General features: G+C 40.2%; 4 protein-coding genes across 7 annotated transcripts in view; 2 read left to right on the top strand and 2 right to left on the bottom strand.

Moving 5' to 3' along the window:
• Window positions 1–11,062, top strand: part of LOC117574052 (furin-like protease 1) — a 164,208-nt gene extending 153,146 nt beyond the window's left edge. For 2 of the 3 annotated variants that reach the window (XM_052008234.1, XM_052008235.1), the window contains 6 exons: window positions 76–249; window positions 1,199–1,317; window positions 1,525–2,865; window positions 3,500–3,666; window positions 5,902–5,977; window positions 10,090–11,062. In XM_052008234.1, the coding sequence (XP_051864194.1) occupies window positions 76–249; window positions 1,199–1,317; window positions 1,525–2,865; window positions 3,500–3,666; window positions 5,902–5,977; window positions 10,090–10,841 (2,629 nt within the window). In that variant the 3' untranslated portion in view covers window positions 10,842–11,062. The remainder of the gene's footprint in view (window positions 1–75; window positions 250–1,198; window positions 1,318–1,524; window positions 2,866–3,499; window positions 3,667–5,901; window positions 5,978–10,089) is intronic. The other variant, XM_052008236.1, reaches the window with a different exon arrangement.
• An 820-nt stretch (window positions 11,063–11,882) lies between these two features.
• LOC117574341 (myogenesis-regulating glycosidase) lies at window positions 11,883–14,107 on the top strand. Its single transcript, XM_034258161.2, has 2 exons — window positions 11,883–13,730; window positions 13,796–14,107. Exons 1-2 carry the CDS (start codon window positions 11,963–11,965, stop codon window positions 13,996–13,998), a joined length of 1,971 nt encoding a protein of 656 aa, XP_034114052.1. The 5' UTR covers window positions 11,883–11,962; the 3' UTR covers window positions 13,999–14,107.
• A 90-nt stretch (window positions 14,108–14,197) lies between these two features.
• On the bottom strand, window positions 14,198–18,933 carry LOC117576985 (uncharacterized). Its single transcript, XM_034262171.2, has 6 exons — window positions 18,607–18,933; window positions 17,934–18,394; window positions 17,801–17,872; window positions 17,391–17,739; window positions 14,641–17,335; window positions 14,198–14,576 (listed from the first exon to the last, which is right to left on the bottom strand). Exons 1-6 carry the CDS (start codon window positions 18,767–18,769, stop codon window positions 14,372–14,374), a joined length of 3,945 nt encoding a protein of 1,314 aa, XP_034118062.2. The 5' UTR covers window positions 18,770–18,933; the 3' UTR covers window positions 14,198–14,371.
• Window positions 18,934–19,007: 74 nt separating this feature from the next.
• LOC117575304 (zinc finger protein Xfin) lies at window positions 19,008–24,096 on the bottom strand. Of its 2 annotated transcripts, XM_034259457.2 has the most exons (5): window positions 23,880–24,096; window positions 23,494–23,825; window positions 23,133–23,225; window positions 21,511–23,074; window positions 19,008–21,452 (listed from the first exon to the last, which is right to left on the bottom strand). In XM_034259457.2, the coding sequence occupies exons 1-5, from the start codon at window positions 24,006–24,008 to the stop codon at window positions 19,188–19,190; spliced, it is 4,383 nt and encodes a 1,460-aa protein (XP_034115348.2). In that variant the 5' UTR covers window positions 24,009–24,096; the 3' UTR covers window positions 19,008–19,187. The 2 variants fall into 2 exon arrangements, with proteins under 2 accessions (XP_034115348.2, XP_051863625.1); XM_052007665.1 differs by lacking the exons at window positions 23,494–23,825; window positions 23,880–24,096 and having other exon boundaries at window positions 19,012–21,452; window positions 21,511–23,069.
• Window positions 24,097–24,241: the final 145 nt, after the last annotated feature.

A 24,241-nucleotide genomic window follows, 5' to 3' on the forward strand; every position in this document is an offset into this window, starting at 1 on the left:
TTCCTATCCATTCTATACTGTCTTTTACTGTGCAACTGATCATCTGACTTACTACTTTGTCATTGCCATCCTTAGAGTCATTCCGCCTCGCACTCACATCACACTCCAGCTATCAGTCAATCATTGCCTATCGGTCAACTATCTGGAGCATGTGCAGGCCAAGATCACGCTCACCTCGCAGCGTCGCGGCGACATTCAGCTCTACTTGAAGTCACCAGCCAACACCAAAGTCACCCTGCTGACCACGCGGTAAGTAAAGACATTCTAAGGAAATAACTGATGAAGTGACTCAATTCGTAATAGATTTATCATGGATGAAATATCGATTACTTCGGTACATTCAACTCATGTTTAGTCGCAAAAATGTTGATAACAATCACTTGAGAACATCAAACTCATGTTCAATTCATATTAAATTTATATTAAATCTTTAAATAACAAAGCTAAAGAATAGTTCACAATCGTATTTCTCGTCGGGAATCACGAAAGCCAAAGGTCAAAGTTGTCTAAGTTTGCAAGAAATTTGTTAGAATATAGGACTATTTCAACATTCCACTTTCTTTATGTAAATAGGTTTAAAATTCACCTCAAATATATGGTAGATACTTATTTATTTGTTTTGTAAATGGAATACCAAAAAAAAAAGAATTCATTTATGGAAATTAAACAGCTTAACAGTTTAAACAGTTTCTTTGAAACTTTAAACGTTAAGATTGAAAGATTTATTGTATATGAAGGTCTTGACTGAATGAATCCAGATCAATTCAGAAATTTACAATATGTGATCGTTTCATATTTACTTTTACATTTTACTATATATTAAATATTTTGAATCTGATATTTTATTTTATGCTTATTGATTGACCTTGAATTTAACATATTTTCATATCAAGCATTGGTACTAAGCTTTGTATGTAAATGAAAGTATAGTGTTTGTGCATTAAATATTTCAACTAACGTTTTAATGAAACGAAATTCATCATACATACATCTATGAACATATGCTAATATGCTAAATCACTTCCTAAATTTACTTCCTGCAAATACAAAGGTTAAAGCTTCAATAGTCAATTCAATAGACACTTAGCTAATTATATTATATAATTAATTAATGTAGAAATATTCTAATAAGAACCTATACAGAAAATAACCATATTGATGGCACGCTTTCACTTTTAAATCTCCTTTTTCCTCATAGTATGCATGATAACTCTCGCTCTGGATTCAATCAATGGCCATTCATGTCAGTGCACACCTGGGGAGAGTCGCCGCACGGCAACTGGCAGCTGGAGATACACAACGAAGGTCGTTACATGGGTAAGTTGAACTCTTCTTTGAGCTGAGCTCATCACAAGCTAAGCACACTAGTTATTGCAATTTCAACTCAACAACAAATCAAACGTTTTACATGCTGCGCTTTTGTGGAACTTTCCGACTCATTCAATTCACCTTGTTGCAAACCACACTTTGAATACCTTTGAATACTAATCACTCAATCCAAATACTGAATACTGCGGGTCACAGGCCATGCACTGTTGCGTGAATGGTCGTTGATATTCTACGGCACTACGCTGACCATCGATCCCAATGATCCCATTTCGGTGCCACGTTCAAGCAGCGCCGAGGCAACCACGCCCAACTCGAGTAGCAGCAACACGGGCAGCACGACCAGCAATCTGCATCAGATCTATTCACCACAATATCCACGCATATCGCCAAACAACTTTGCCAATACCCCATCGGGTGGAGCCAAGTTGCCGTTGGGCAAAACACAGGCGAATAAGTCGTCGAGTCTGGTGACGAACAATCCGCTGCTGTCTGTTGTCCCGGCACCAGCTGGCAAGCAGGGATATCAACAGATCTCGGCCACATACGGTGTCATACTAGGCAAGAGCAGCAATAACAGCAACCATAACAATAACAACGGCAATGGCAATGGCAATGGCAACAGCAAGGGCAATAACAAAGGCAACAACAAGGCCAACAAGTCGAACAAGGCGGGCGAAAATGGCAATAAGAACGGCAATGGCAATGGCAGGGCCAACAAAAAGGAGCAAACGACGCAGAGCACCACGAGCAGCAGCAGCAGCAGCACGACGACGAACAAGAATAAGTACTATCGCATCTCGCAGCAGGGTGGAGGCGGAGGAGGTGGCAAGGGAAAGGGAAATGGCTTGCAAACGCAGCGTCCTAAGGCCAGTTCGGGAGAGAAGTTCTTTGAGGAGAAGACGCGCAAAGTGATTGGCGAAATCGCCAGCAACAGCAACAACAACAGCAACAATCGTGGCAACAACCAAAACAACGCGACACGTCTTCCGATTAAGGCAGCGAAGCAGGTCAAAGAAAGCAACGGCGGCGACTCACGTATTCCGAAACTATTCGAACGCTACGAGAAGATTCAAGCCATCTTCCCGGAACTGGAGCCGTACGAGAGCAGCAACTCGCCCAAGTCGAAGCCAGGTGGAAACTTGCAACAATCGCGCAAGCAGGGAAAACAATTTGAAGTGGAACTCTTCAAACCCGTCTCAAGCAGCAACTCCGGTTCCGGCTCTGGCAACAGCAAAGCGGGCAACACCAAGAAGTCGCCATCAGCGCCCCCGCCGCCTTCATCGCATCTTGCCACATTGTTGCCGGTGTTGCCAGCGGGTGGCAGCAGCTTTCTGCCCGATCAGCGGATACTGAAGAAACAGCAGCTGCTAATGGCAGCCGCCGGCGTCATCACCCCAGTTGATGTCTTTGCTGATGATAATGACAACGATAATCTTGCTGCTGCCGCTTCAGATGCTGTTGATGATGATGAGGAGGAGGAAGCGCAGGTGGAACTTGTGGCTGCGGGCAGTTTTCGTCAGGGCTACAGACCAAATGGTAGCTTATTTGTGCAACATCGCTGACAGCAACACTGCACTGCAACATTGAAGCAATTGCATTAGCGAAACTCATTCAATGCAGTGCAGTGTTGTGGCCTTAACATTTTTGCTTATGATTTTCCTTGCAAAGTTTGACAGCCACTGAGCTCGTCTTTCATCAATCAACCGGCAAACTGTTGTAGCAAAATGTAGAGTGCAAAGTGCAACACAAAATTCTTGTTGCTCTTGTTTTTGTTTGTCAGCAGCCAAAAATATTGCAGCACATTTTTCATTTTCTTGCTGCAATTTTGTTTTTTTTTTTTTTTTTTTTTTGGTTGTTTTTCTCTTTATATTTTGTTGTTTGGCGCCTCAAGTAGAAAATTTTGTTTAGCTCTTTGTCACATCATTTGTTTCATTTCTGCTCTTCTCTTCTCGCTTCTCTTCACGGCTCGCCTCTGCTTTGGCAGATTTATTGGCTCTGCACTTGGCTTGTTTAGCCTTGTACCATAAATCAAATTGTTAACATTTTTGGTTGTTTGTTTGTCTTTATTTTTGCCTTTTAAAATGTTCAGTTTGATTTTGATTTTGCATTTTTGTTGCTCATTGTTAAATGTTTGCACTCTTCATTAACCTCATTTTGATGCCTTTTGCAGTGCAAGTGACACAATGGGACATGATTCTATATGGCACTGAGACACCAGCCCAGCCACAGGACGCCCCACATCCCAAGCAGCCATCACAGTTTCATTCGTATGGCGACGAGATGGCTCACAACGATATCGAACACGACGCCAGCGGTCAATGGCGCAACATGCAACAAGTAAGTCTGAAAACTGCAACAAAATGTGTAACATATATAATGATAAATTCCACAGAATTGACAATTCTAGGGAGATAAACAAAATTTGGAAAATAATTAAGCAAATTAAGAATAACTACAAGCTTCAATAAGGATATCGAAAATTTTACCAAAAACTACATTGATAATTGTAAATATTGGCATTCAACAATCTTTTTTTTTTGTAAATCTTTTTACACAATTAGGAAAAAGATAAATATAAAGTGGTGAAGAAGACGAATAGTTTAACATAAGACAATTGCAGCCGAAGACATATTATAGAAAGAAGTCCCACAAATCTTTCCAGCCGTGAATAAAATACATTATATATTTACAAATTGTTAGAAGACACTCGATTATTAAGTTATGTCTCAAAAACAAGCAATGTTATCTTTATTTCTATAAAGTATTAGCACTTTGGTTAGAAAGAAACGTTATGCCACATAATAAGTTTGCGGAATGAGGCTGCTTACCACAATCGCTTGATCACAACATTATTAATAAGTAATTCAACTTAACTGTGTGCTTTCACTATTAGTATTATTATTTGTTCTTTTTGTTTTTTGGTAATTTTCGGGTGTTGCAGTGCTTCTCAAGCGGCTTGCCAGAGAGCGAAGTCGACGATAATGACGATGACGAGGACATTAGCAGTGTCCGTGTCCGTGTCCAAATGGGACTCCGTCACAATAGCGGCGCATCGTCGAATGCTTGCATGTGGCTGGCTTGAGTTGTATGATATGCTACTTGTGTACTATATTGAGAATTGACCTCCTAACTTGAGTCGTACGACAAGCAAGCAAAGCAGCTTAGAGGCTTTCACAGGTAGTGCTTTGCAAACTGTTAGCTGGGCGTAGGTAGAGTTGCAAGAACGTTGAGTTATTGTTTTTGGCATGCTTCCTTCGGTTTAGTTATATGTATGTATATTTTTTGCCTCATATTTCGTTCAACTAACTAAGTCAGCTTTAATGCAGCCAGCAAGCTGCTCATAAATTTCCCCCATACTTAGCATACACAATGTCCGATTTGCACTTTGCTCTGCTGCAGCCGAATTCAATTTTTGGCACTCAACGAGCTCGCTGACTGGCCTGGGACTGGGCAATGTGCCAAACTCTGGTTAGACCAGACTGCCGAGTTCTCTTTGTGCGTGTTTTTTTCGCTTGCTGCGCTTGTCAGCGGCAGAGTGGTGCATTACTTAAATGCACCCATTTAATTTTGCATTCACGCACAGTTTGAGAGCCAGTGGTGCTGCAACTGCTGCCGGGCATTTTTCAAGTGCACTTTTGCGCCTGTTGGCAGGCAACACTTTTTTCCGCTCTCTCTAAAATGGTCCGACCTTTCGCCTTTTGGCACCTATTGTTGCTCTAAAGTCTCTGCATGGCCTGCAAAACTTTATCGCCCCTCTGATTTTTTTCCACTCTGTTAGTAAACCATTTCCCTCTCTATCTTTGCGTCGCTATCTCAGTAATAAACTAAAAGTGCAGTGACCTTAGTTTTTTCGTCCGCCTTGCCGTTTGGCAGGCAGCAAACTTTTTGCATAGCAAACATTTCCCCATTTTTTGTTTTCTGCATCTTTTTTTTTGCTGTTGCCGCTTGAATCGCAACACGCGACGTCATCGCATGTGAAACAACTGTTAGAGCAAGCCAGAAAGAGAGCGAAAGATACACACGAGCTGCAAATAAGGTTGGGGTAAGAGAAACATCACATCAGCAAGTTATAGACAGACACTTTTTGGTTAGAACAGCTATAAATAAACTCACACATACACACACACAGATAACTTGCCATACATACTTAAGTACTTATGGCCAAAATGCCAGACAGCGCGGCAACATGCAATGAACCACAGCGGATGTCAGACAAACTCAGTGCAAGAGGACGATAGACTGCGAAAGAGCGAGAGCTAGAACGAGAGCGAAGAGACTGACAAAAAATGGCGCTAAGACTCAATGAAATGGCCATGCAATAGGCATGCTTAAAGCATAGCAAATCGTACATTTCACTACACAAATGATTCCCTGTGAATGTCTGCATGTTTCCAGCGCAAAAATGACTTAATCTCTGTTGGAAGTTAGTTGTGAAACTATATTTAAGTATTGATTTCGATTAAGAATTAAACTTTTTCTTGTTTTAGCCCCCGGATAATTATTATGATAATATTACGCATACGTCGAGTGGTATCCATATTAATCATTAACAAACTTTGTATCTCGTTTCAGGTGGGCGAAGTGGGCGTTGCCCAGGATCGTAGCAATGCTGCTGCATGCCTCAAGTGGAATGATCAGAAATGTTTAGGTTTGTCTTTAATCTTTCTACTCATAACACAAATCTTCTATCTAAACTTTAAACACGCCATCGCCAACAACAACAACAACAACAATGGCAACAACAACCAAATCATTAGATAATTCAAAAACGAATTTTGAAAAGTCAACAACCAAAAGAAAACAACTGTAAAAATTTTTTAAACTGATGCAAAAACAAAAAAATTTCAATTCCAATTTAAAGTTTGATGACAAACATAACAAAAGCATTTTAATGCTGAACTTAAGCATTTCATAAGCTGGCAACAAAAACAATTGAACAATAGCAAAGTAAGCAACAAAAACAACAATAGCAAACAAAAGTAAAATGCAAAAAAAAGTAATAAAAACAAATAGAACAAAAAAAGAAACAACAAAACACTGCAAGTCCAAAAAATATATACTAAAACTTTTTGTAGTTAAATTTAGTATTAAGTGTAGCTATATACACACAATAACACACACTCACACACTCAAGAGAAATAGGCGTGGCTGAGAAAAGAACGAACAAATTTGAAGAAAACAAAAAACAAAATCAAATACAAAAACAAAACGATGGTTGTTTAACGAAAATGTTTGCACATTTTCATCTTTTTGATTCGCACAAGCAACAAACAATAATTTAGTATATCCATGTATATTTTAATTGTTAAGGATTTAGTTGAATTTGTTTGTAATTATTATGTGTAATTCATTGTTTTCGTTTGTTTTTCTTTTATTTTTTGTTTAGTACCTTTGAATTTTCATTACATATTCCCCGTGCCAAAGTCATTTCGTTAGTTTCGCATGCATTGCGTCTTGGCATACAGTTGCAAGGAGACTGTCACAGCACAGTTTGAAATGCACCATTTGCAGTGCCCTCAACACACTTGTGTTAATACATTTGCTAATTCGACAAATCAATCAATCGTCTAAAGTTTTAATAGCACTGCTATCCTGCAAGTTTTGCATGCATTGGTTTGAAATGCGCTCTGTTGACTGAGTGCTTATTTACGCACATTCGCAGTGCCCTCAAAACTTATTTGCTATGTTATAAACTATATGCATTTCAGATTACCTTGCCAGGCCAGCCAAGTAGCCACAGTTAGAGCAGCACTGCCTGCTTAAATGCAACTTTTTTCTACATTTTTGTTAAATTTGTTTTTTCTTATGTATATCTCTTGTTTAAAATGCCACACTCGCAAATGGATGATAACACAACAGTTTAGAATTCATAGTAAAAGACTGTTTCGTAAATTTAAACGTAAATCTTAATGAATAACTGAAAACAAAAAAATTAAAGATTTAAAATTTAGCGGGCAGAAACTTGCATTAAATTCATAGTGTTAAGGCGTCAAAGCAAAGCAAACAAATTTTTGTATTTTAAACTTTAAACTGTAACTGTAACTGTAACTGAACAAAAAAACAAAACAATTATTATTAATAATAACAACAACAATAAAAGCAAAAGTAAACGAAAATGAAATTCTAGGGTGTAGGGTAAAAGTACGAGTAGTATTAACGTAGGCAAGCAACAAAAACAAAAAAATATAATTAATTTAACAATTAAATAAATGTAACAATTTATATAGAAAAAGTTCCTGCAGTTTTGAACAAAGTTGCAATATAATAACGAAATAAACATTTCAAAGATACATAAAAGAACAAAAAAAAAACAAAAAAAGAACAATAAAGAACGTGAAATTAGCTAATTTTCTAGTGAGCTTAGGCAATAACTAATTAATTATAAACAAATAATGCGCACAAAATACTAAAAAGGTTTGAACAAAGAAATGCCAGAAGTGAGCAAAAAGCTTCTAGTCATAGTTATATTTTGTGCGCTTCATATAACATGAGTAAATATAAAAAATAAATGATAAATAAAAACTGAAACCAAACAAAATAAATTTTAATTGATTTCCATATCAGAGAAAATCGAATCTTTTCAAATTGAACGACAGAATAAATGAAAACTCATGCACACACATATCTTTGTTAAAATATTTGTTGTTCATCAATTTCCCACAATGCATAAATAATGAAACTTGTTTGCAAAACCGAATCAAATTGAACTCATGGCAAAAATATGGTTTTAATTTGTCTGTTGTGAAGTGGAAATAAACCTAAACCTAAATAAAAGAAATCAAATGGCAACTCGAGTGCAATAATTAATTCTAATTCTCTCATACTACAACATAAGCAACAACAATAATGAATCACAAGTATTGTCTAATTTCCAATTTTAAATAAGTGACATATCATTTTGTATAGATTTGTCTTTATTTTAAATTTCGCTTTCACTTGGTACAAATTTTTAATTGGTCAAAAGTTTGTTGTTGTTTTGTTGAAATGAATAATCATATCGTAACCGAACAATAAACTAACCAAAACATAAGTATAATGTGAAATCACATATAGAACTATTCATATTTTAGTTTGTTTATTTGTTGTTGTTGGACTTAGCAAACTCACATCAAAAGTTTAAAGAAACGAAATGAAATTCAATTAAATAAAGCAAAACAAAAATTAATAAATACAATAATTACAACTTAGCCACAAAAATAAAAAATCTTCAAGCATATAACTACCATACAATAATTAGCAGCAAAAGATAAAACTAACAATTTCAATAACTACTTTTTCCAAGTCAGGCAAAAAAAAAATCGAAATATTCAAATTGAATCTGATCTATACTCTATATAATTTCCAAACTAACACTCTATCAGTGCTGGCTGCGGTACTTATGCTTAAATATTTTTCAAAAACCTTTATTAAAAGAAATAAATAAAAACAAACAATTAAAAATAAAGCCAAATTAATATTTAAGTCTAAACAATAATGATATATAAATATATACAATAAAACGAACAAGTGGTACTAGGGCCTGGGGTAGCTATTAAAAAAATTACAATTAAACAACACATTAAACTATAACAATTAAAACAATTTCGAAACAAGGAACTAAATTTGTGCGAAAAAACTTTTTAAATGTAAAAATGAAATGAAAATGAACAAGAAATTGAATTAAAGTATTTAGAACTGTAAATGAGATTCGATGGCCGCTATTTCAAATCAGCAATTTTTTATGTATGTTTTGTGTATATATACTTATATATATATCTATATCTATCAATATAAACTATCTATGAGTAATAAATAAATGCATTGGAAACGTATTTTCAAATTGAACTGAAACTTTATTATGCAACAACAACTAGTTAAGCAGTAAGTCGAATGTGGTCCAAAAACATTTTAAACAACTCCAAATCTGAATTCGAACACGATCTTAAGTATTAGCATATCTCTCGCATAAGTATCTTAAATAAAAGGTGAGTTTAGTTGAACAAATTATGCAACTTCTAAGTAAAATATTTACTATTGTCTTGTGTATTATTTGCTATTATGCTTTTTAATAACCCAAAAGTACTTTTCGTACGTCTCAAATAATACTCTTACTTACATAATTAGTTTTGTTTTTCTCTATTTTGGTTGCTGTGTGATATTAACACATTTTGATTGGCCTTCTCGTAACATCTTTTATTTAACAAAACACACACACACACTCGATTTCAATATGTCGCTCACATCGCACTGCTCATCGTCTGCTTTCCAACACTGGTTTCGGCACAGTAAACGCACATTCACCGACTATTTTATTTTATTACAATTATTTTTTTTCTTTCTGATTTTCGTATTCGAGCATGTTTTTTGGACTACTGCGCTTGCCTTTTGCCTAAATATACATAAATACTTTGAACTTTTTGTTGTTAATAGATCGGTTTCAGTTTCAGTTGAGACTTGACTATTGATCCAAGATTTTCATTTTATTCCGACCACATAAAACAAAAGAAAATATGAATGAAAACATGAGTAAACAAACCCACTGAATTTCGTATGTTGCCTTTGTTTTGTTACACTGTTTAATTCTCTTTCTATTTTCGTCAAAATTTTCATTTTCAATCGTTTTATTACTCTACTAACTGATCATTAATATGTCATGTTCTTTTCTCCATTCTCAACACTGTTTTCGGAGGTAATTGGGTATTCCTCTATGTAGTGTTTATCTTCGTTTCGAATATAATTTGACATGAACTAAAATTGTTTCCTATCTGACGCCCTCCACAGAGTGCCGTGATGCCAGTTACTTCTATGAGGATCTCTGCTACGATGAGTGCCCACTGCATACGTATGCCAAGCTAAACTATAACGTATTTGACGACTTCGATGCAGACAGCGATGTGAACTCTACAGAATCTTCTATCGCGGATATCAATAATAATGGTCTTGTCGATAAGGACGATCCTCTGCAGGCAGCGGAGCGTCGACGACGACGTGAGTCCACCACTTTAACTCTGACACCACGTCACAGTCAAGTCTGCGCCAGCTGTGATATCAGCTGCCTGCGATGCTACGGACCAAACAATTCCCAGTGCAGCACCTGTCCTCCGGGTAGCCAACTTCGCAAGTTGCCACAGACCAACGAGACGTATTGCTACGCATACGTTGTACGCAGCACCATCGAACAGGCTGATGAACAGTCGGGACACACTGTCAAGATACAGTTCATGCAGTGGAGTACAGCATTGCTCATGATTGCCATGATCGTCTCCTTAGTTGGCGTCACAGTGGCCGGTGCTATGGTTTATTATCGACGCACCACCAAGGAAGAAGTATACACACGAGTGGCGCTCATGGCTGCAGACGATAGCGATGAGGACGAGGAAATATATAAAGCTAAATCACATCTTCCAAGTGATGTGATTGAATATCACGATGAACTGTGGCCACAGAAGCTGCCCAGTGATGCACTTGAAGCGGCCGAGGAGGAGGAGGAGGAACCGTCGGAAGAGAAAGAGAGCACACACCTTGTGCCTTAAATGCGAACATCCTTATAACACAATTAGTCATAGGCCATTTTTGTATTTAGCTACAACTCAATTTTTATTAGTTGCAATTGCTTGTTTTTTCTTTGAAAATTGTTAGACATATCATAATATTCGCTGCGATCTACTTGCGACATGCATTTAAATTATTCCGCTTGTCTTAAAATGTATAAAATTCTTATTTAAATATATTTATCATAGTTATAAGCCAAGAAGAATTAAATAAATTATATCTTTTAATATTTATTTGTAGTTTTTTTTGTCTTCAAAAGAAGTAAGTTAGATCGCCTCATAAATAAAATCATAAATCAAATTTTTGTACATTTAAATACCAAAGTTACCAAGGATGAAAACATAATATCAGCAAGGTATGTCGATATTTCGGGCAGAACTCTTGGAAACTGATACTTGAAGCAGGCGAACATAATCGATTAGCAGGTGGATTCACTCCTTCCGCAAGTAAAAGCTAAAATTTCTTACAGCATGCTTTTAGGCGATGGTATTAAAGCTTTTAACAATCAGAGCTTAAAAAGTGCAATTTTGAAAAACTGTTGCATACAACTTTGGGTTTTTATGCTTATTCCGCCAGCTGCTCATTTCTGTTCGCTTGGTATTTCAACTACAAAATCAACTCTTTTTGGTCGTTGCAGGCAAGGCAAGGCAAAGCAACTGCCGTTTGTTTGTACTTCATTTCTGTTGTATATTTTTTTTTATATTCTCCTCTTACATTAATTTGAACTAATATTGTGCATTATGCTAATTTATTTTATTTTTTAACAAAACGAAAAAATGACAACCTCTTCCGCAAATTAAGTAAGTTGAATCATTTTGAAAACAATGTTATTAGATGTTATTTATTCAATTACGATTGCATATACTTGAAGTATGTACTTTAATCGATAATTCGAGGAGCTCTCATCGGCACGTCAATACATTCTGTTGACCACATAAACAGTAAGCTTAGATGAGTCCAGAATTATCAGTTCCTTATCAGTTAGGTTTCTAAGTACATCTATAGTGGAAATTATTGACAATGGCCAAGGGCTTTATTTGTGAACTGTGAGCCGGCTATATAAGTGCTGCAATCGGTTAGCTCCTGGAATAGTCTTTTCAAAATGCAACCGGGTGTCACAAGTGCCGCGCTGATTCTGGCTGGCGTCGCCTTCTGCTGTCTCGGACAGATTGGACAATCGTGTTCAACCATCGAGCAGCGGTTTAAGTTTAACAACAGTGACATCTATGTCAGGTTGCGCCGTGGTGAAAAACTTCAGTATGAGGTAATGAAGAGCAGTACAACTCTGCAGACTGTCACATTGGACAACTTTGTGACCAGCAGTAATCTGGAGGCAACCACAACTGGCAGTTACAAGCTAACCGATGGCACAACGAGCATCGAGTTCTCGTTGGTCAAGTCCAACTCTACCATCACCCATATCAGAGTGACCCGTGACCAAGTGGTCAAGGGCACACAACCCAAGGACTGCATTTCTCTCAATATTGGTCGCACACATTGGTACGGTGGCGCAGAACAGAAAGAGCATTATTGGCCAGTGGAAAGGCAGAAGTATAGCAACTTCTCATATGTACCCAAGGAGCTGGGCAACATGGGAGTAGCTGAGCGCTACTGGCTGAGCAGTGACGGCTTTTTCCTCTATGTAAACAACACCACACCACTTTTTATTGATCAAAATTCAGTTGGATACGAAGGAAAACTCTGCATGAGCGCTCTCAGCGAGCTTCCTTACGAAACGCGTGTGACATCGGCCAAGTTTAGTTACGAACTGGCCTTCGCCAAGAATGCCAAGGTGGCGCATATGTATGCCGTGCAGACGCTGCTAGGTAAGCCAACTGGCTACCCTGACGAAAGAATGGTTCAATATCCCGTCTGGTCTACGTGGGCGCTGTACAAAGCTGAGGTGACTGATGAGGTTGTACGTGATTTTGCCCAACAGATCATCGACAATGGCTTCGAAAACAGTCAGCTGGAGATTGACGATGATTGGGAGGATTGCTATGGAGCTCTCACGTTCCGGGCAAACAAGTTCCCAGACACTAAGAAGCTGACCGATGATCTCAAGGCGTTGGGCTTCCGGGTTACTCTTTGGATACATCCATTCATTAACAACAACTGCACGGCCATCTATGAGACAGCCAAGGAACTTGGCTACCTCGTCCTGGATCATGATGGTAGTGCGGATACTCAGTGGTGGAACAGCCAGCCAAAGGATGCAGCTTATCTGGACTTTACAAAGACGGCAGTGCAGGACTGGTTTACCACTCGATTGACGCGTCTGCAGACGGAAGATGGCATTGATAGCTTCAAGTTTGATGCAGGCGAGACCAGTTGGGTGCCCACGGATCCGGTTCTTCAGGGTGATGAATATCTGACGCCACTTCAAATCACTACCGACTATGTGCGGACTGTGGCTAAATTTGGAAGTATGGTTGAGGTACGCTCTGCACAGAATACTCAGGACTTGCCCATTTTTGTGCGCATTGTGGATAAGGATTCCGAGTGGGGATGGAACAATGGTCTGGTCACGCTGATCACATCGCTGCTGCAGATGAATATGAATGGTTATCCATTTGTGCTGCCAGACATGATCGGCGGCAACGGTTACAATGAAAAGCCGCCCACCAAAGAACTCTTCCTGCGCTGGCTGCAGGCCAATGTCTTCATGCCCAGCTTGCAGTTTTCCTTTGTGCCTTGGAATTTTGACAACGAAACCATTGAGATCAGCAAGACCTTCACGCAAATGCACTCTGACTACACACCATACATCATGAAGCTCTTCGAGCGAGCCACCGCAACTGGCGAACCAGTTAATGCGCCACTCTGGTGGATTTCTCCAACCGATGCAGTTGCCCAGGGCATCTACGATGGTAAGATCATATTTAACAATCTCAATCATAAACTTCGCAATCTTTAACGTTTCCTTACTTTACAGAATTTTTGCTGGGCGATGACATTATTGCTGCGCCTGTGGTGACTGAAGGTGCAACGAATCGTGACATTTACCTTCCCGAAGGACAATGGACTGACGGCAACAACAGCAGTCTCGTTTACACTGGTCCCGTTTGGCTTATGGAATATGAAGCACCTCTAAACACATTGCCTTATTTTGTGCGAGTGGGCTTTACCTTGGCTTAATTTACAGGCTTAGTATTATTTTAAACATTCTTAAACTATAATAAGTTACAAGCTTAATAATAAAAGACAATCACATTTGATATCTTAAAGATTTTAAGAGTATTACGTAGACCACAAGTATATTAATTTGTAACATATTATAAAGGGTACGAGTTACAGAAGATTTATTCATTTATAACATCAATATTATAGTTATATCAGAAATAAATAATAATTGCAATATTTCTACAGACTCTAGCAGAAATACAAAATAAGCATCTATCGCAATTTTAATTACAAACTAAAACAGATCAAAACAAAAACGTTAAAATTAAGTAAGATAAAAGTGTTCCAATAACCAGATACACCGCTAATTTCGATGGATAGAAACTGCCTAATGCATTCGAGTGCTGTCAACACTATTTGCAGGTATGTGTTTACCAAGTGTTTGTGGGGACAATCCGCGCAGATAATCTTTGAGCAAGGGCTCTGAAGAATCGTTTGAACCAGGAAAACTAACTGTAGTGTTACGAAACCGTCCAAATTCTCGCTCAAACTCATCGGCATCCTGGGTCAAAATACTCTTTAGATTAATAACGCTTAAATGAAAAAGTGTGAAATTGTAATTGAATATAATTAAGGATCAGTAAAAATATAACTTACTTGGATTCTAGGGTCTCGTACTGGTGCTGCACATTCTTCTCATGCATGGCTAGTTTGAGGACATGAATTCGCTTGGCCGCATGTCTCCATTGCTTTTTGTAGTGATCCCTTGCCTTGGCAAGATCATTAAAACGTACATTCTGGTGGCGTAACTTGTTGAGCATTTGCCTCAGATCACTACTGTTCGTTGCCCCGTGACGCAGCGCTTCAATCTGCTGCTCCATGTGACAAATGCGTTGCTTAAGCTGCATCTTCTCTTGTGCTAATTTTGAGTTTTCCTCTTGCATTTTGAAGGTGCGACTTTCAAATTGACGCAAGTGATCCTCAAGCACGATAATGTGCTCTTCTAGTTCTTTGAATTTAACAATATAGTTTGCATCCATGTTATTCGATTCATTAACAGGCGTTGACTGTGAATGCTTGTCTAATCGAACCTGTGACGGTTGTTGGCTAAGACTCCGCAGATACTCCAACGCCTTTAGTTGCATTTCTCGTTGAAGACCCATAGAGACAGACAATATCTGTTGTAAACTCTCATTCATGTCGTTCACATCCCCTTCAACAACTTGCTTTGTAGTCTCAGCTCCAGCTCCCTTCGTTTGATCGTACATATGAACAGTAACCTCTAATCGTGACAACTGAGTATCCACTTCCAACTGTGATTTCGAAGTAGCATTGCCGCAGCATTCGTCCCCTGACTTGGCAGTTCTTGATGATTTCTTTTTCAGCATTTTCTTTCGTTGGGTTGTAACCATTTCAAGTTCACTAGACTCTGTCTCTGGCAATTCCTTGGTGTACCCATTTGTGACAGGCTGCTTACTGGTTGACTCTTCTGGTGCGTGGGCTAATGATTGCTTAACAACTCGACTTGATTTTTGAGCGGAACTTTGAGTACTGCCAAGTTCTTCAAAATCTCTAGTTTCATTTCCTCTTCTGGCCTTTGGGAATATTTTATTTGTGGGAGGTGCCATTTCTTGTGAGTTCTCACTAACACATATATTAACAGGTGCTTTTTTCTTCATTGTTTTATGTTCTAAATTCTGTTCTTCATTTAACGGCATCTTAATATCTATTTTTGAACGAGGTTTTACATGATTTCGATCTAATTTCTTAGGTGACGACCTTGTAGAGCTTCCTGAAAATGGTTCTTCAGTTAGATAGTTAGCTCCTTTAATAGTTTCTCCAATAAACCTTTCAGTCTCTTCTAACATAGTACGTTGATTCTTGTTGACCTCAACCCACCGTGCTCTTAAACTGAGCTCAGCCTTTGATGTCGACATTTGTTTCGTTTTCTGTGGTTGCTTATCTATGACTGTCTCACAAACTTCGGACTCTACTTGAACGAATACCTTTGACTTAGTCTTTCGCGTGCCATTTCTTTCTTTAATCTCTGTGTCGGTTGTGGTGTCCGCCTCCACCGTGTCTCCGTCAACAAATCTTTTCCTAGACTTCCTTAAGTTTTGCGATTTCTGCGACTCGCAATCCAATTCGATATCATTCTCAGCTTTAAGAAAACTATCGTCAGACATCAAATATCTATTCTGTAACAATGGCTTCGACGTATTAGACGATTTATGTATAATTTTGGCCATCTCAGCGACTTCTAATTGCTCCAATTCGTCATCGGTTTTCAATAGACCTTTCCTCTGACTGAGTATATTTGGTTCCACATTTAATGCTTTATCATTTGATGTATTCTTTCGGACTGCCACTTTACTTTTCACATCGGACTCCGGCAAGTCCAAGTCCATCTTATCATTTGGTATAATTTTAGATCTGCGTAACTTGTGCACCATATTAATATTCTGTTTATTGGGGTTATCTTTGGGAGTATCTTGGGATTTCTGATCGTATTCCTTCTCTAATTGTAACCACGGATCGTTTCCAACAATTTTAACTCGTTCCGACCTATTATTTTCCTTATGACGTGCACTTTCGTCCATTTGCATTTTTCTGTTTTCATTTTTAGTTTTAGTCTGTTGAGAAGAAGTCTCTTGAAGTTTAACTTTTGTTGACACTTCCACGCACTCCTTCGTTTTCTGAACAACGTTCTCCTCATATTCAACGGTTGTAATCTGGTGACAGAACTTGCTATTATTATAAAGCCCTAAAAGCTCAGCTTCGGAATCAATGTCCTCAGCCATATCAAGTATACCAGCATCTTGTTGCTCGATTTCCAAGGCATCCACGAGTCGTGTAAACTTCTTGCGACGCCCATGAAACTTGTGCTCGCCTCCATCATCTGAGTCGTGGGCATCACTCAAAGCAGGTTCAACGGGGCTTTCTCGTTCATCGGAGTCGGACAATTCAGCACCAACATTTAAGCTATTGATAGATACAGTGTCGGGTTTGCAATGTCTATCCGGATTCTGTGATTGCCAATCCCCAGCATTGTCAATGACCCGATCTTTGGGCACTTCATGTATGACAGCTTTGCTGGTCGCGCAATGCAAACTAAGCTGATCGGACTGTTGTTGTTCTTGCTGTGGCACATTGGATTGACCGCCTTGCTGACGCCAGCACACTTCCTGGATGTCCACTGAGAATGTGTAGTCCATGATTGGCTTCAGCTCGCGTGCGCTGCCCATCCGACCAAAGCGCTCAAAGGCAAAGCTACCGCTTTGCATATACTTTCGTTGATCGGAAAAGTACAAATCTGATGGCAGCATTTTGCCAAAGTCCATGCGATAGTTAGCTACAAGCAAATTAATTTTAATGATAAAATTCGGGAATAAGCAACGTTAGTTTACCTATTGAAGTTCCCTTTATATACATGTTAATAGGCAAGTAGAAAATTCGCTGAAAATAGAGCCGAATGCTGTTTAGCGACGACTTAAAACGCAAGCCCAACACATCGTCCAGTGTATAGCAATCCGATTCATTTAGCTTCAATTCAATATTGGTGACGTTGCCAACAAAGTCGAACATGAGGAGAACTGTGTCCACATCCTTGCCTTGAAATATTGATTTGACAAACCTGTTGAGGTTTTTGAGTTGCTTAAATTGCAGCACCACCTCAATGATGTCGCAGTCAACAAGAGGATTGTTTCCCACCTGCAGCAAACCCAATTGCACCAATGACTGAACATAAACATTAGCCTGCAGAAAGTTTCATATGTAAATAAATTACTTTTTCGTTAACTGAGCTTCAATTATATACCTGCGACTGCAACATGTTGGCTGTGATAGAGTGTCCTGGCGACTGCAGCGGCGGACCACGCGGTTGTTTCTCCTGTCGAAAGGAAAACTCTTAGAATGCTAAGGATATAAGTTAGTTAATGATAGCCACTCACTGCGTTATTGAAGACCATCAAATGCTTAAAGTCTTTGGTGTGCAGCAATGACTTTTTTATGATGGCCAGCATCAGCAAGACTTCCGGTTTGTGGGATCGAAACTCGCTGCTGATGCAGATCAATTTGTGCCAGAACATTTTCAGCTGCAACGGACTGTTGTTGCCACCCAGGCCCAGCACGGGAATTCCCCGCACCGGGAGCAACAGCGATCCAATTGTCTTGCGGGATGAACTGGCGGAATTGGAGGCAAAGAAAGTGACCTTTACAGGTCGATGATCGGTCTTGATCCGCTTGATTCCCGCCATGTCGCATTCCCAAATGCAGTTGCTGTTGAATATGATTGTTTCCGTGGTCACCGAAGGTGTACCCTCAACCTCAAAGTCCACCGAATTAAGTGCAGCATTCATAACAATCTGATCTCGTTCCCCTTCGCGCATCTCACGTCCATAGAAATTTATTGCTGTTAACGGAGTTCTAAATGTAATAAGATATACTGATACTACAAAATACCCGAGACCCATCTTCAGCGCCTATAAAACTGTAATTGATATCGCTCTTAACATTTACATTGCAGCCAAGTGACAGTGACAAGACTTAAATTAACAGAAAATGTTAAGTAACAGAGCTGTGATGGGTAGCGGGTATTATAACAATGCAGAGTTCGGGACTCACCTTCGACCACATGGAGGACAACACAAAATGTGTTGTCTACAAAGCTGCCACTAGGATTCATGCTGCTTCGATCTGTTGCAGCCAATGGCCGCTGCTGTTGTTGCTGCTTGTTATTGGGCTTATTAACCATGGCGGACTGAATTGTTTTATCTGCACTGTACATTTGAACTCAGTAATTTAAAACAAACCTAAAAACAAAACTTGTAACAATGCACTCAACTGATTAGAATTTAACTTGTATTTGGTGTTTGCTGATGATCTATAATTTCTAATATAACTTAAGTTTGCCTTTATGGTTTTTCTTATTTTGCTGCTGCTTAATTGTCACACAAGCACAACAAACACCCGGCAAACTTTGTTCGGCACTTTCAACTGTCGCCATGACAACGGTTATATTCAACAAAACGATAATTTTCCACTATTAATCGCTAATTGTTATCGATCAAGGGTTGCATTGTTATAAATCGGGAAATATGCTTTAATCAAAAAGCGGCAATAATTTAAATTCAAATACCATTTTTTATATTTTCATTTTTATGTCTGTTACAAATATTTTTTTTTAATAATATTTAGAGTGACAGCTAATTATTTTTAGCCAAGGAATCTGAGGTTTCGAAATGTCCGTTCTGTAGTCTATGATTCTTGAGTGCTGTGCCCTGAATGAAGCGTTCCCCGCACGTTTCACATTGATAAGGTCGCTCACCCGTGTGCCGTCGTATGTGCAACGTTAGATCATTGGACTGGGTGAAACTCTTATCACAATAGGTACATTTGTAGGGACGTTCACCATTGTGAATACGCATGTGCTGCTGCAGCTTGTAGGAGCGGGCGAATCCCTTTTGGCACACAGTGCAAACATGGGGTCGTTCTCCAGTGTGTGTGCGGCGATGGCACTGCAGATCAGAGGAGCGAGGAAACGCCATGTCGCAGAAGTCACACTTGAATGGCTTCTCGCCGGTATGCCGACGTATGTGTATGATGAGATTCGATGAGGAGCTGACCGCCTTGCCGCAAAAGGCACAGAGGAAACTTTTGTGCTGCTTAGCCACAGTTGCTGCAGCCTTTGCTGCTTTGGGTGCATTTCCTATCGTTGGGCTCACGGCTCCTGGTGCATGGCACTTCTTAACATGTGCTGTCAGCCGATCCTTGCGATTGTATTTCCGTGGACACTGGCCACACTGAAAGACCTGACCTTCAGCTGCAGACAACTCCAGCGATTGTGGTATCTCCTCCACCTGCTGATTGTCGTTGCTGGGATGTTGCAGCTGGATGTGTTGCAACAAGTTCGTCTCCCACATGAACTTGTAGCCACATTTAACGCACTTAAATTTCTTTTCTGTGTTATCACACAGCACACGACGATGATAAGCAATCAGATCGGTTGAAACGCTCTTGTAGATGCATTTATCACATCCCTCGGCAATGCGTTCCAGTCGATGCATTGCCTGCTGGTGCTGGTAGAGCTCATATTTGCGCACACAACGCAGCTGGCACATGCCGCAAGTGTAGTGAGTAGGTACTCCCGGAGGTTTGCCCTCCTCATCCGTTTCCGAGTCGTCCAAATGCAACTCATAGCCCAGCTGATTAGTGATGGAGTAGTTGAGCATCGAGGCAACATCATGATGGCTACCATTGGGCGTGGACATCAAGTGTGTACGCAATAAGGCAATTGTTGGAAAGCGCATATCGCACACCTTGCATTGGATGCACTTTTGACCATGCGGATGGCGACTGGCATTGAGGATGGCTTCGGCATATGGCAGCTGAGCGGCATTGATGCCATGGCGTTCGATGTGCTGCAGCAGATTGGTTTCGCGATAGAAACGGCGAGCACACCACCGACATCGATAAATACTGGAGTCCTGGGCATGCAGTAGAGTGTGGCGAGTGAGATCCTTTTGCATTTTGAAGCTGCGGTTGCACTCTTGGCAATCGTAGCTCACAATTGGCAACAGACTTGTCGTATTCAATTGAATGCCTTGAATACTCGACTGTGATCCAGCCGCTTCTTGATGTGCCACGTCGATGTGCAGCTTGAGATTGTCTCGCCAGCGAAAGCGCAGTGGACACTTGCGGCAAAGAAAACGCTTTTGAGCATTGCGACAGAGAGTACGATAATGATGCTCCAGTAGCTGCTCATTGACGAACTTGGCCTGGCAATGTGAACAGACGAGCGTCGCCTCTTGCCAAGTGTGCTGCTGCAGCTGATGGGCATAGAGTTGATGTTTGCGGGTCAACTGCACTTGACATAGGTCACAATTATATTGACGTCCAGTGTCAGTTTGTTGCGATTCGGTTGAGTCTGAATCCGTTTCAGTTTCACTGCTATCAAGACTGAGCTCAATCGCTGCCTCGTTCGTGATCGAAACGAATCTCTCCAACTCAATGCCTTTGCCCAGATCACGCTGTATGCGTTCAATCAATTGCTGCTTATCCAGGGGTGTCGCCAGCTCCGGATACAGTCCGCGGCTAATGCTTAAAATGCTCTCCGGTTTAGCTCGCTCCCCCACGAACTCCACGCTAATCTGATGCTTCATCAAATGCGCTCGCAAGTCAGAGATCTTTGTGTGTTGCGATAGACAGATCATACACTGGATCTGCTTGCAACCGTTCGGACGACACAGCTGTGTCAACACTGCTGGCATTCGCTGTAGTACACTTGCATCCATTTGCTCAACAGGAGCGAGCGGCACCTCTAGTTGCTGTTCGCCGTGTACACGAAGATGAGATTTTAGGCCATCCTTGCGATGAAACTTGCGCTCACAAAAACTGCACTCGAACTGTGCCGATGTCTGCGGCTGATGAATGCGCTTGTGACGCGTTAGATCCTTTGGCCAGATAAAGACCTATAGAACAAATCAGTACCATTATTATATAAAATATTTCAGTTATACTTTCATTAACCTTTTCACACTGATTGCACTGCAGCTTGGCAGCTTGTTGTCGTTTGCTTCTCAATCTAGTATTGTGCGTCTGCTCTTGATCCTCCTCTGTGTTCACATCGTGCTTGATCGCCATATGCCGCTCATAATTCGTTTGCCAGATGAAATGCAGATTACATGGCTCACAATGAAAGTTTGCATGTCGTTTGTCGCAAATCCGTCGCAGATGTTGTTGCAGTAAAGACTCCGCCACGAATCCCAAACCACATTTATTACAAACATGAGGTAAATAGTTTGTGACGTCGCTGTGACGATCCTCTTGATGCCTCAGTAGTTGAGCGAGTCGAGCTGTGGCTACACCACACAACGTACATGAATGTAGAGCAGACGTCGATGTGGTTAGCTGCTCAACATCACTTAGTTCTGTGTCCGATGCAAAGAAGTCCAACTCGCGACCGCTGCCTGAGCACGCATTGAAGTATTGCCCATAGTCTTGTACCTTGAAATCATTTGAAATGCGTGTGCTGAGCTCCTCCTGACTGCAAGTCACACCATCCGGATAATTAGATCGAAAGTAGGCAGCAGTTTGATTAGCATCAATTCCGCTAGCTCCATCGCCATGCTGAAGCAGATGCGAACGGAGAGCGGACATGCTGTGTAGTTGTTCATCACACAGACAACATTGGAATTGGCGTTCTTGATCCGTCTTCTTTAAGCACCCGTGTTGTTTTAGATTCTGCAGCCAGATGAATTTGCCTGGACAGTTTGGACAGCTGTGGCGTTTCAATTGATTCTGGCACTGGGTGCGTTGATGCTGTTCCAGCAGAGTCTCGCACACAAACCCAATTTGACATGTGTTGCAACGATGCAAAGGAGTTTGATTGTGCTCTTCTAGCGTGTGCCGAATAAGGTGATGTTTGCGTGTAAAGGAAATATTGCAGGACAAGCATTGATATGCCGGAGTTGTATCAGCTAACTCTTCATCGGAATCGTTTAAACTGAGTTCGTAGCCATGGGCATTTATTATCACACAGTACTTGTCAAGTTGATCGCTTCCCGTAGCAATCTCTGAGCACACCTGTTGCTTTATCTGTTCCAAATTCGACGCTTGGCTGTCAAAATGTTCCCTTATAACATCGCTATTATTGCTGAGATTGCACAGTGACTCGATGTTGACATGGTGATTCGTGAGGTGCTCGCGAAGCTCCTGAATTCGCTGGCACTTCAAGTCGCATAGCTTGCACTCGATTCGCTTTAAACGCGCCGAGCTATAAAGGCGCTCTGCAAACCGCCACTCGTCGCCCTGCGGCAAAGTTGTTGGTGCATGCTTGGCCTGGCGTTTCTCATGCGATCGAAGATGGAAAGTATATTTATCCTTGCGTAGAAAACGCTTGCCACATGTATCGCACTCGTAGGCAGCCTGCTCGTAATGAACGCGTGAGTGTCGTTGCATATCGCGGTGCCACGAGAAGGTCTTGCCACACACATCACAGGCGTGTCGTCCGTCTTTGTTGATGACTTCGTTTTTCGAAACACGCGCTGGACGACCGCGACGACGCTTTAGCGGCATTGCTTTCAAATCTGAACTGCATTAAAGAGAGGCGACAAGTTAGTTTATTAATTCTTTTATTATCATCCACTTACGTCTCTTCATTCTCACTGTCAGTAGCAAGTTTTGGTTTGCGATTGCTGCGTCTCAGCTGCGTTGGCTTCAAGTCTAGCACGTTGCCTCTGGCTCTGGAAAAGGCGAAAGATTGTGACAAAAAATAAATTAGTAAACAAGAAGCTGCAGTCAAAAGAGCTTAATGTGAGTTCAAGGCTATTGCATTATTAAAATAAATTAGTGGGAAAACTTTATGTATAGCTGTGATACAGTAGATCATTTTATACTATAAATTTTATAGGCTCGAAGAAATCCTAATAGTACAATCTTCAAATAAACTTCTACCCAGTAGGCAGGTACTAACCATAGTTAATATATAGTTATGTACATATGTATACTTACTCAAATGATTCAGTTTCGCCAACATTGCTGTCGCTGTCGCTCTCTGGCTGTATTTTAAGAGTTGCAGCAATCGCTTCCCCACCAGCAACATCCAATGCTGCTGCTGCATTATCTATCTGCTCCAAAGCAAGATCTGTTTCGCTCTTAATCTCATTCGTTGCAATGTCGATTGGTGCCTCATCGAGGCACTGCAAATTTTTGTGTAGTTTATGCAATAGCTGCTCGTGCACCTGACGAGCTTGTAACACAAATGCGTAAGCATCTTCCAGCTTACGTAGGCAGTCGTCACATAGATACTGTGGTAGATTGTCATCCAGCTGTTCCATTAAGGGCTAAAATAATATTCACAGTTAGCAAGTGCACTTTGAAATTGGCATTTTACGTACATCATTTTGTGTTAATTCATACAAAATGTCGCACCAACTTTTATTCGCATATTTCGCGTTGCGTGTTGAAAGTGCCAACAATTTAACATTGTGCAGCGCACATGTGCGGCATATATCAGTCGGTAACATGTTGTTTTGTTTCTTATTCAGTATAAAAACATTATATTATGCACGGTAAAAATAAAATATGTATAGCTATAAACAACAGCTGTTGTTGTGGCTGCGACAAGGGCAGATAAATGTAAACACTGAACAGCTGATTGATATTTTGCAGCCCTGTTTGTGCACTTTGCATGTAACAATTGTTTAAATTACAAAATCTACTGAGCACTTGTTAAATAAGTCTTTCATCACAGCATCCC

Source organism: Drosophila albomicans, chromosome 2R (assembly GCF_009650485.2).
Source record: "Drosophila albomicans strain 15112-1751.03 chromosome 2R, ASM965048v2, whole genome shotgun sequence".
In the NCBI taxonomy this organism is placed as follows: Eukaryota; Metazoa; Arthropoda; class Insecta; order Diptera; family Drosophilidae; genus Drosophila; species Drosophila albomicans.

Excerpts from the sequence above, each read along its gene's own strand:
- LOC117576985 (XM_034262171.2), bottom strand. The coding sequence starts at position 18,769 with ATGTACAGTGCAGATAAAACAATTCAGTCCGCCATGGTTAATAAGCCC. Across the intron at positions 17,740-17,800 it reads CCAACATGTTGCAGTCGCAG|GCTAATGTTTATGTTCAGTC; the intron begins GTATATAATTGA and ends AACTTTCTGCAG. Across the intron at positions 17,336-17,390 it reads TATAAAGGGAACTTCAATAG|CTAACTATCGCATGGACTTT; the intron begins GTAAACTAACGT and ends ATTTGCTTGTAG.
- LOC117575304 (XM_034259457.2), bottom strand. The coding sequence starts at position 24,008 with ATGTTACCGACTGATATATGCCGCACATGTGCGCTGCACAATGTTAAA. Across the intron at positions 23,226-23,493 it reads GGCGAAACTGAATCATTTGA|AGCCAGAGGCAACGTGCTAG; the intron begins GTAAGTATACAT and ends CGCCTTTTCCAG. Across the intron at positions 23,075-23,132 it reads GACAGTGAGAATGAAGAGAC|TTCAGATTTGAAAGCAATGC; the intron begins GTAAGTGGATGA and ends TCTTTAATGCAG.
- LOC117574341 (XM_034258161.2), top strand. The coding sequence starts at position 11,963 with ATGCAACCGGGTGTCACAAGTGCCGCGCTGATTCTGGCTGGCGTCGCC. Across the intron at positions 13,731-13,795 it reads TGCCCAGGGCATCTACGATG|AATTTTTGCTGGGCGATGAC; the intron begins GTAAGATCATAT and ends CTTACTTTACAG.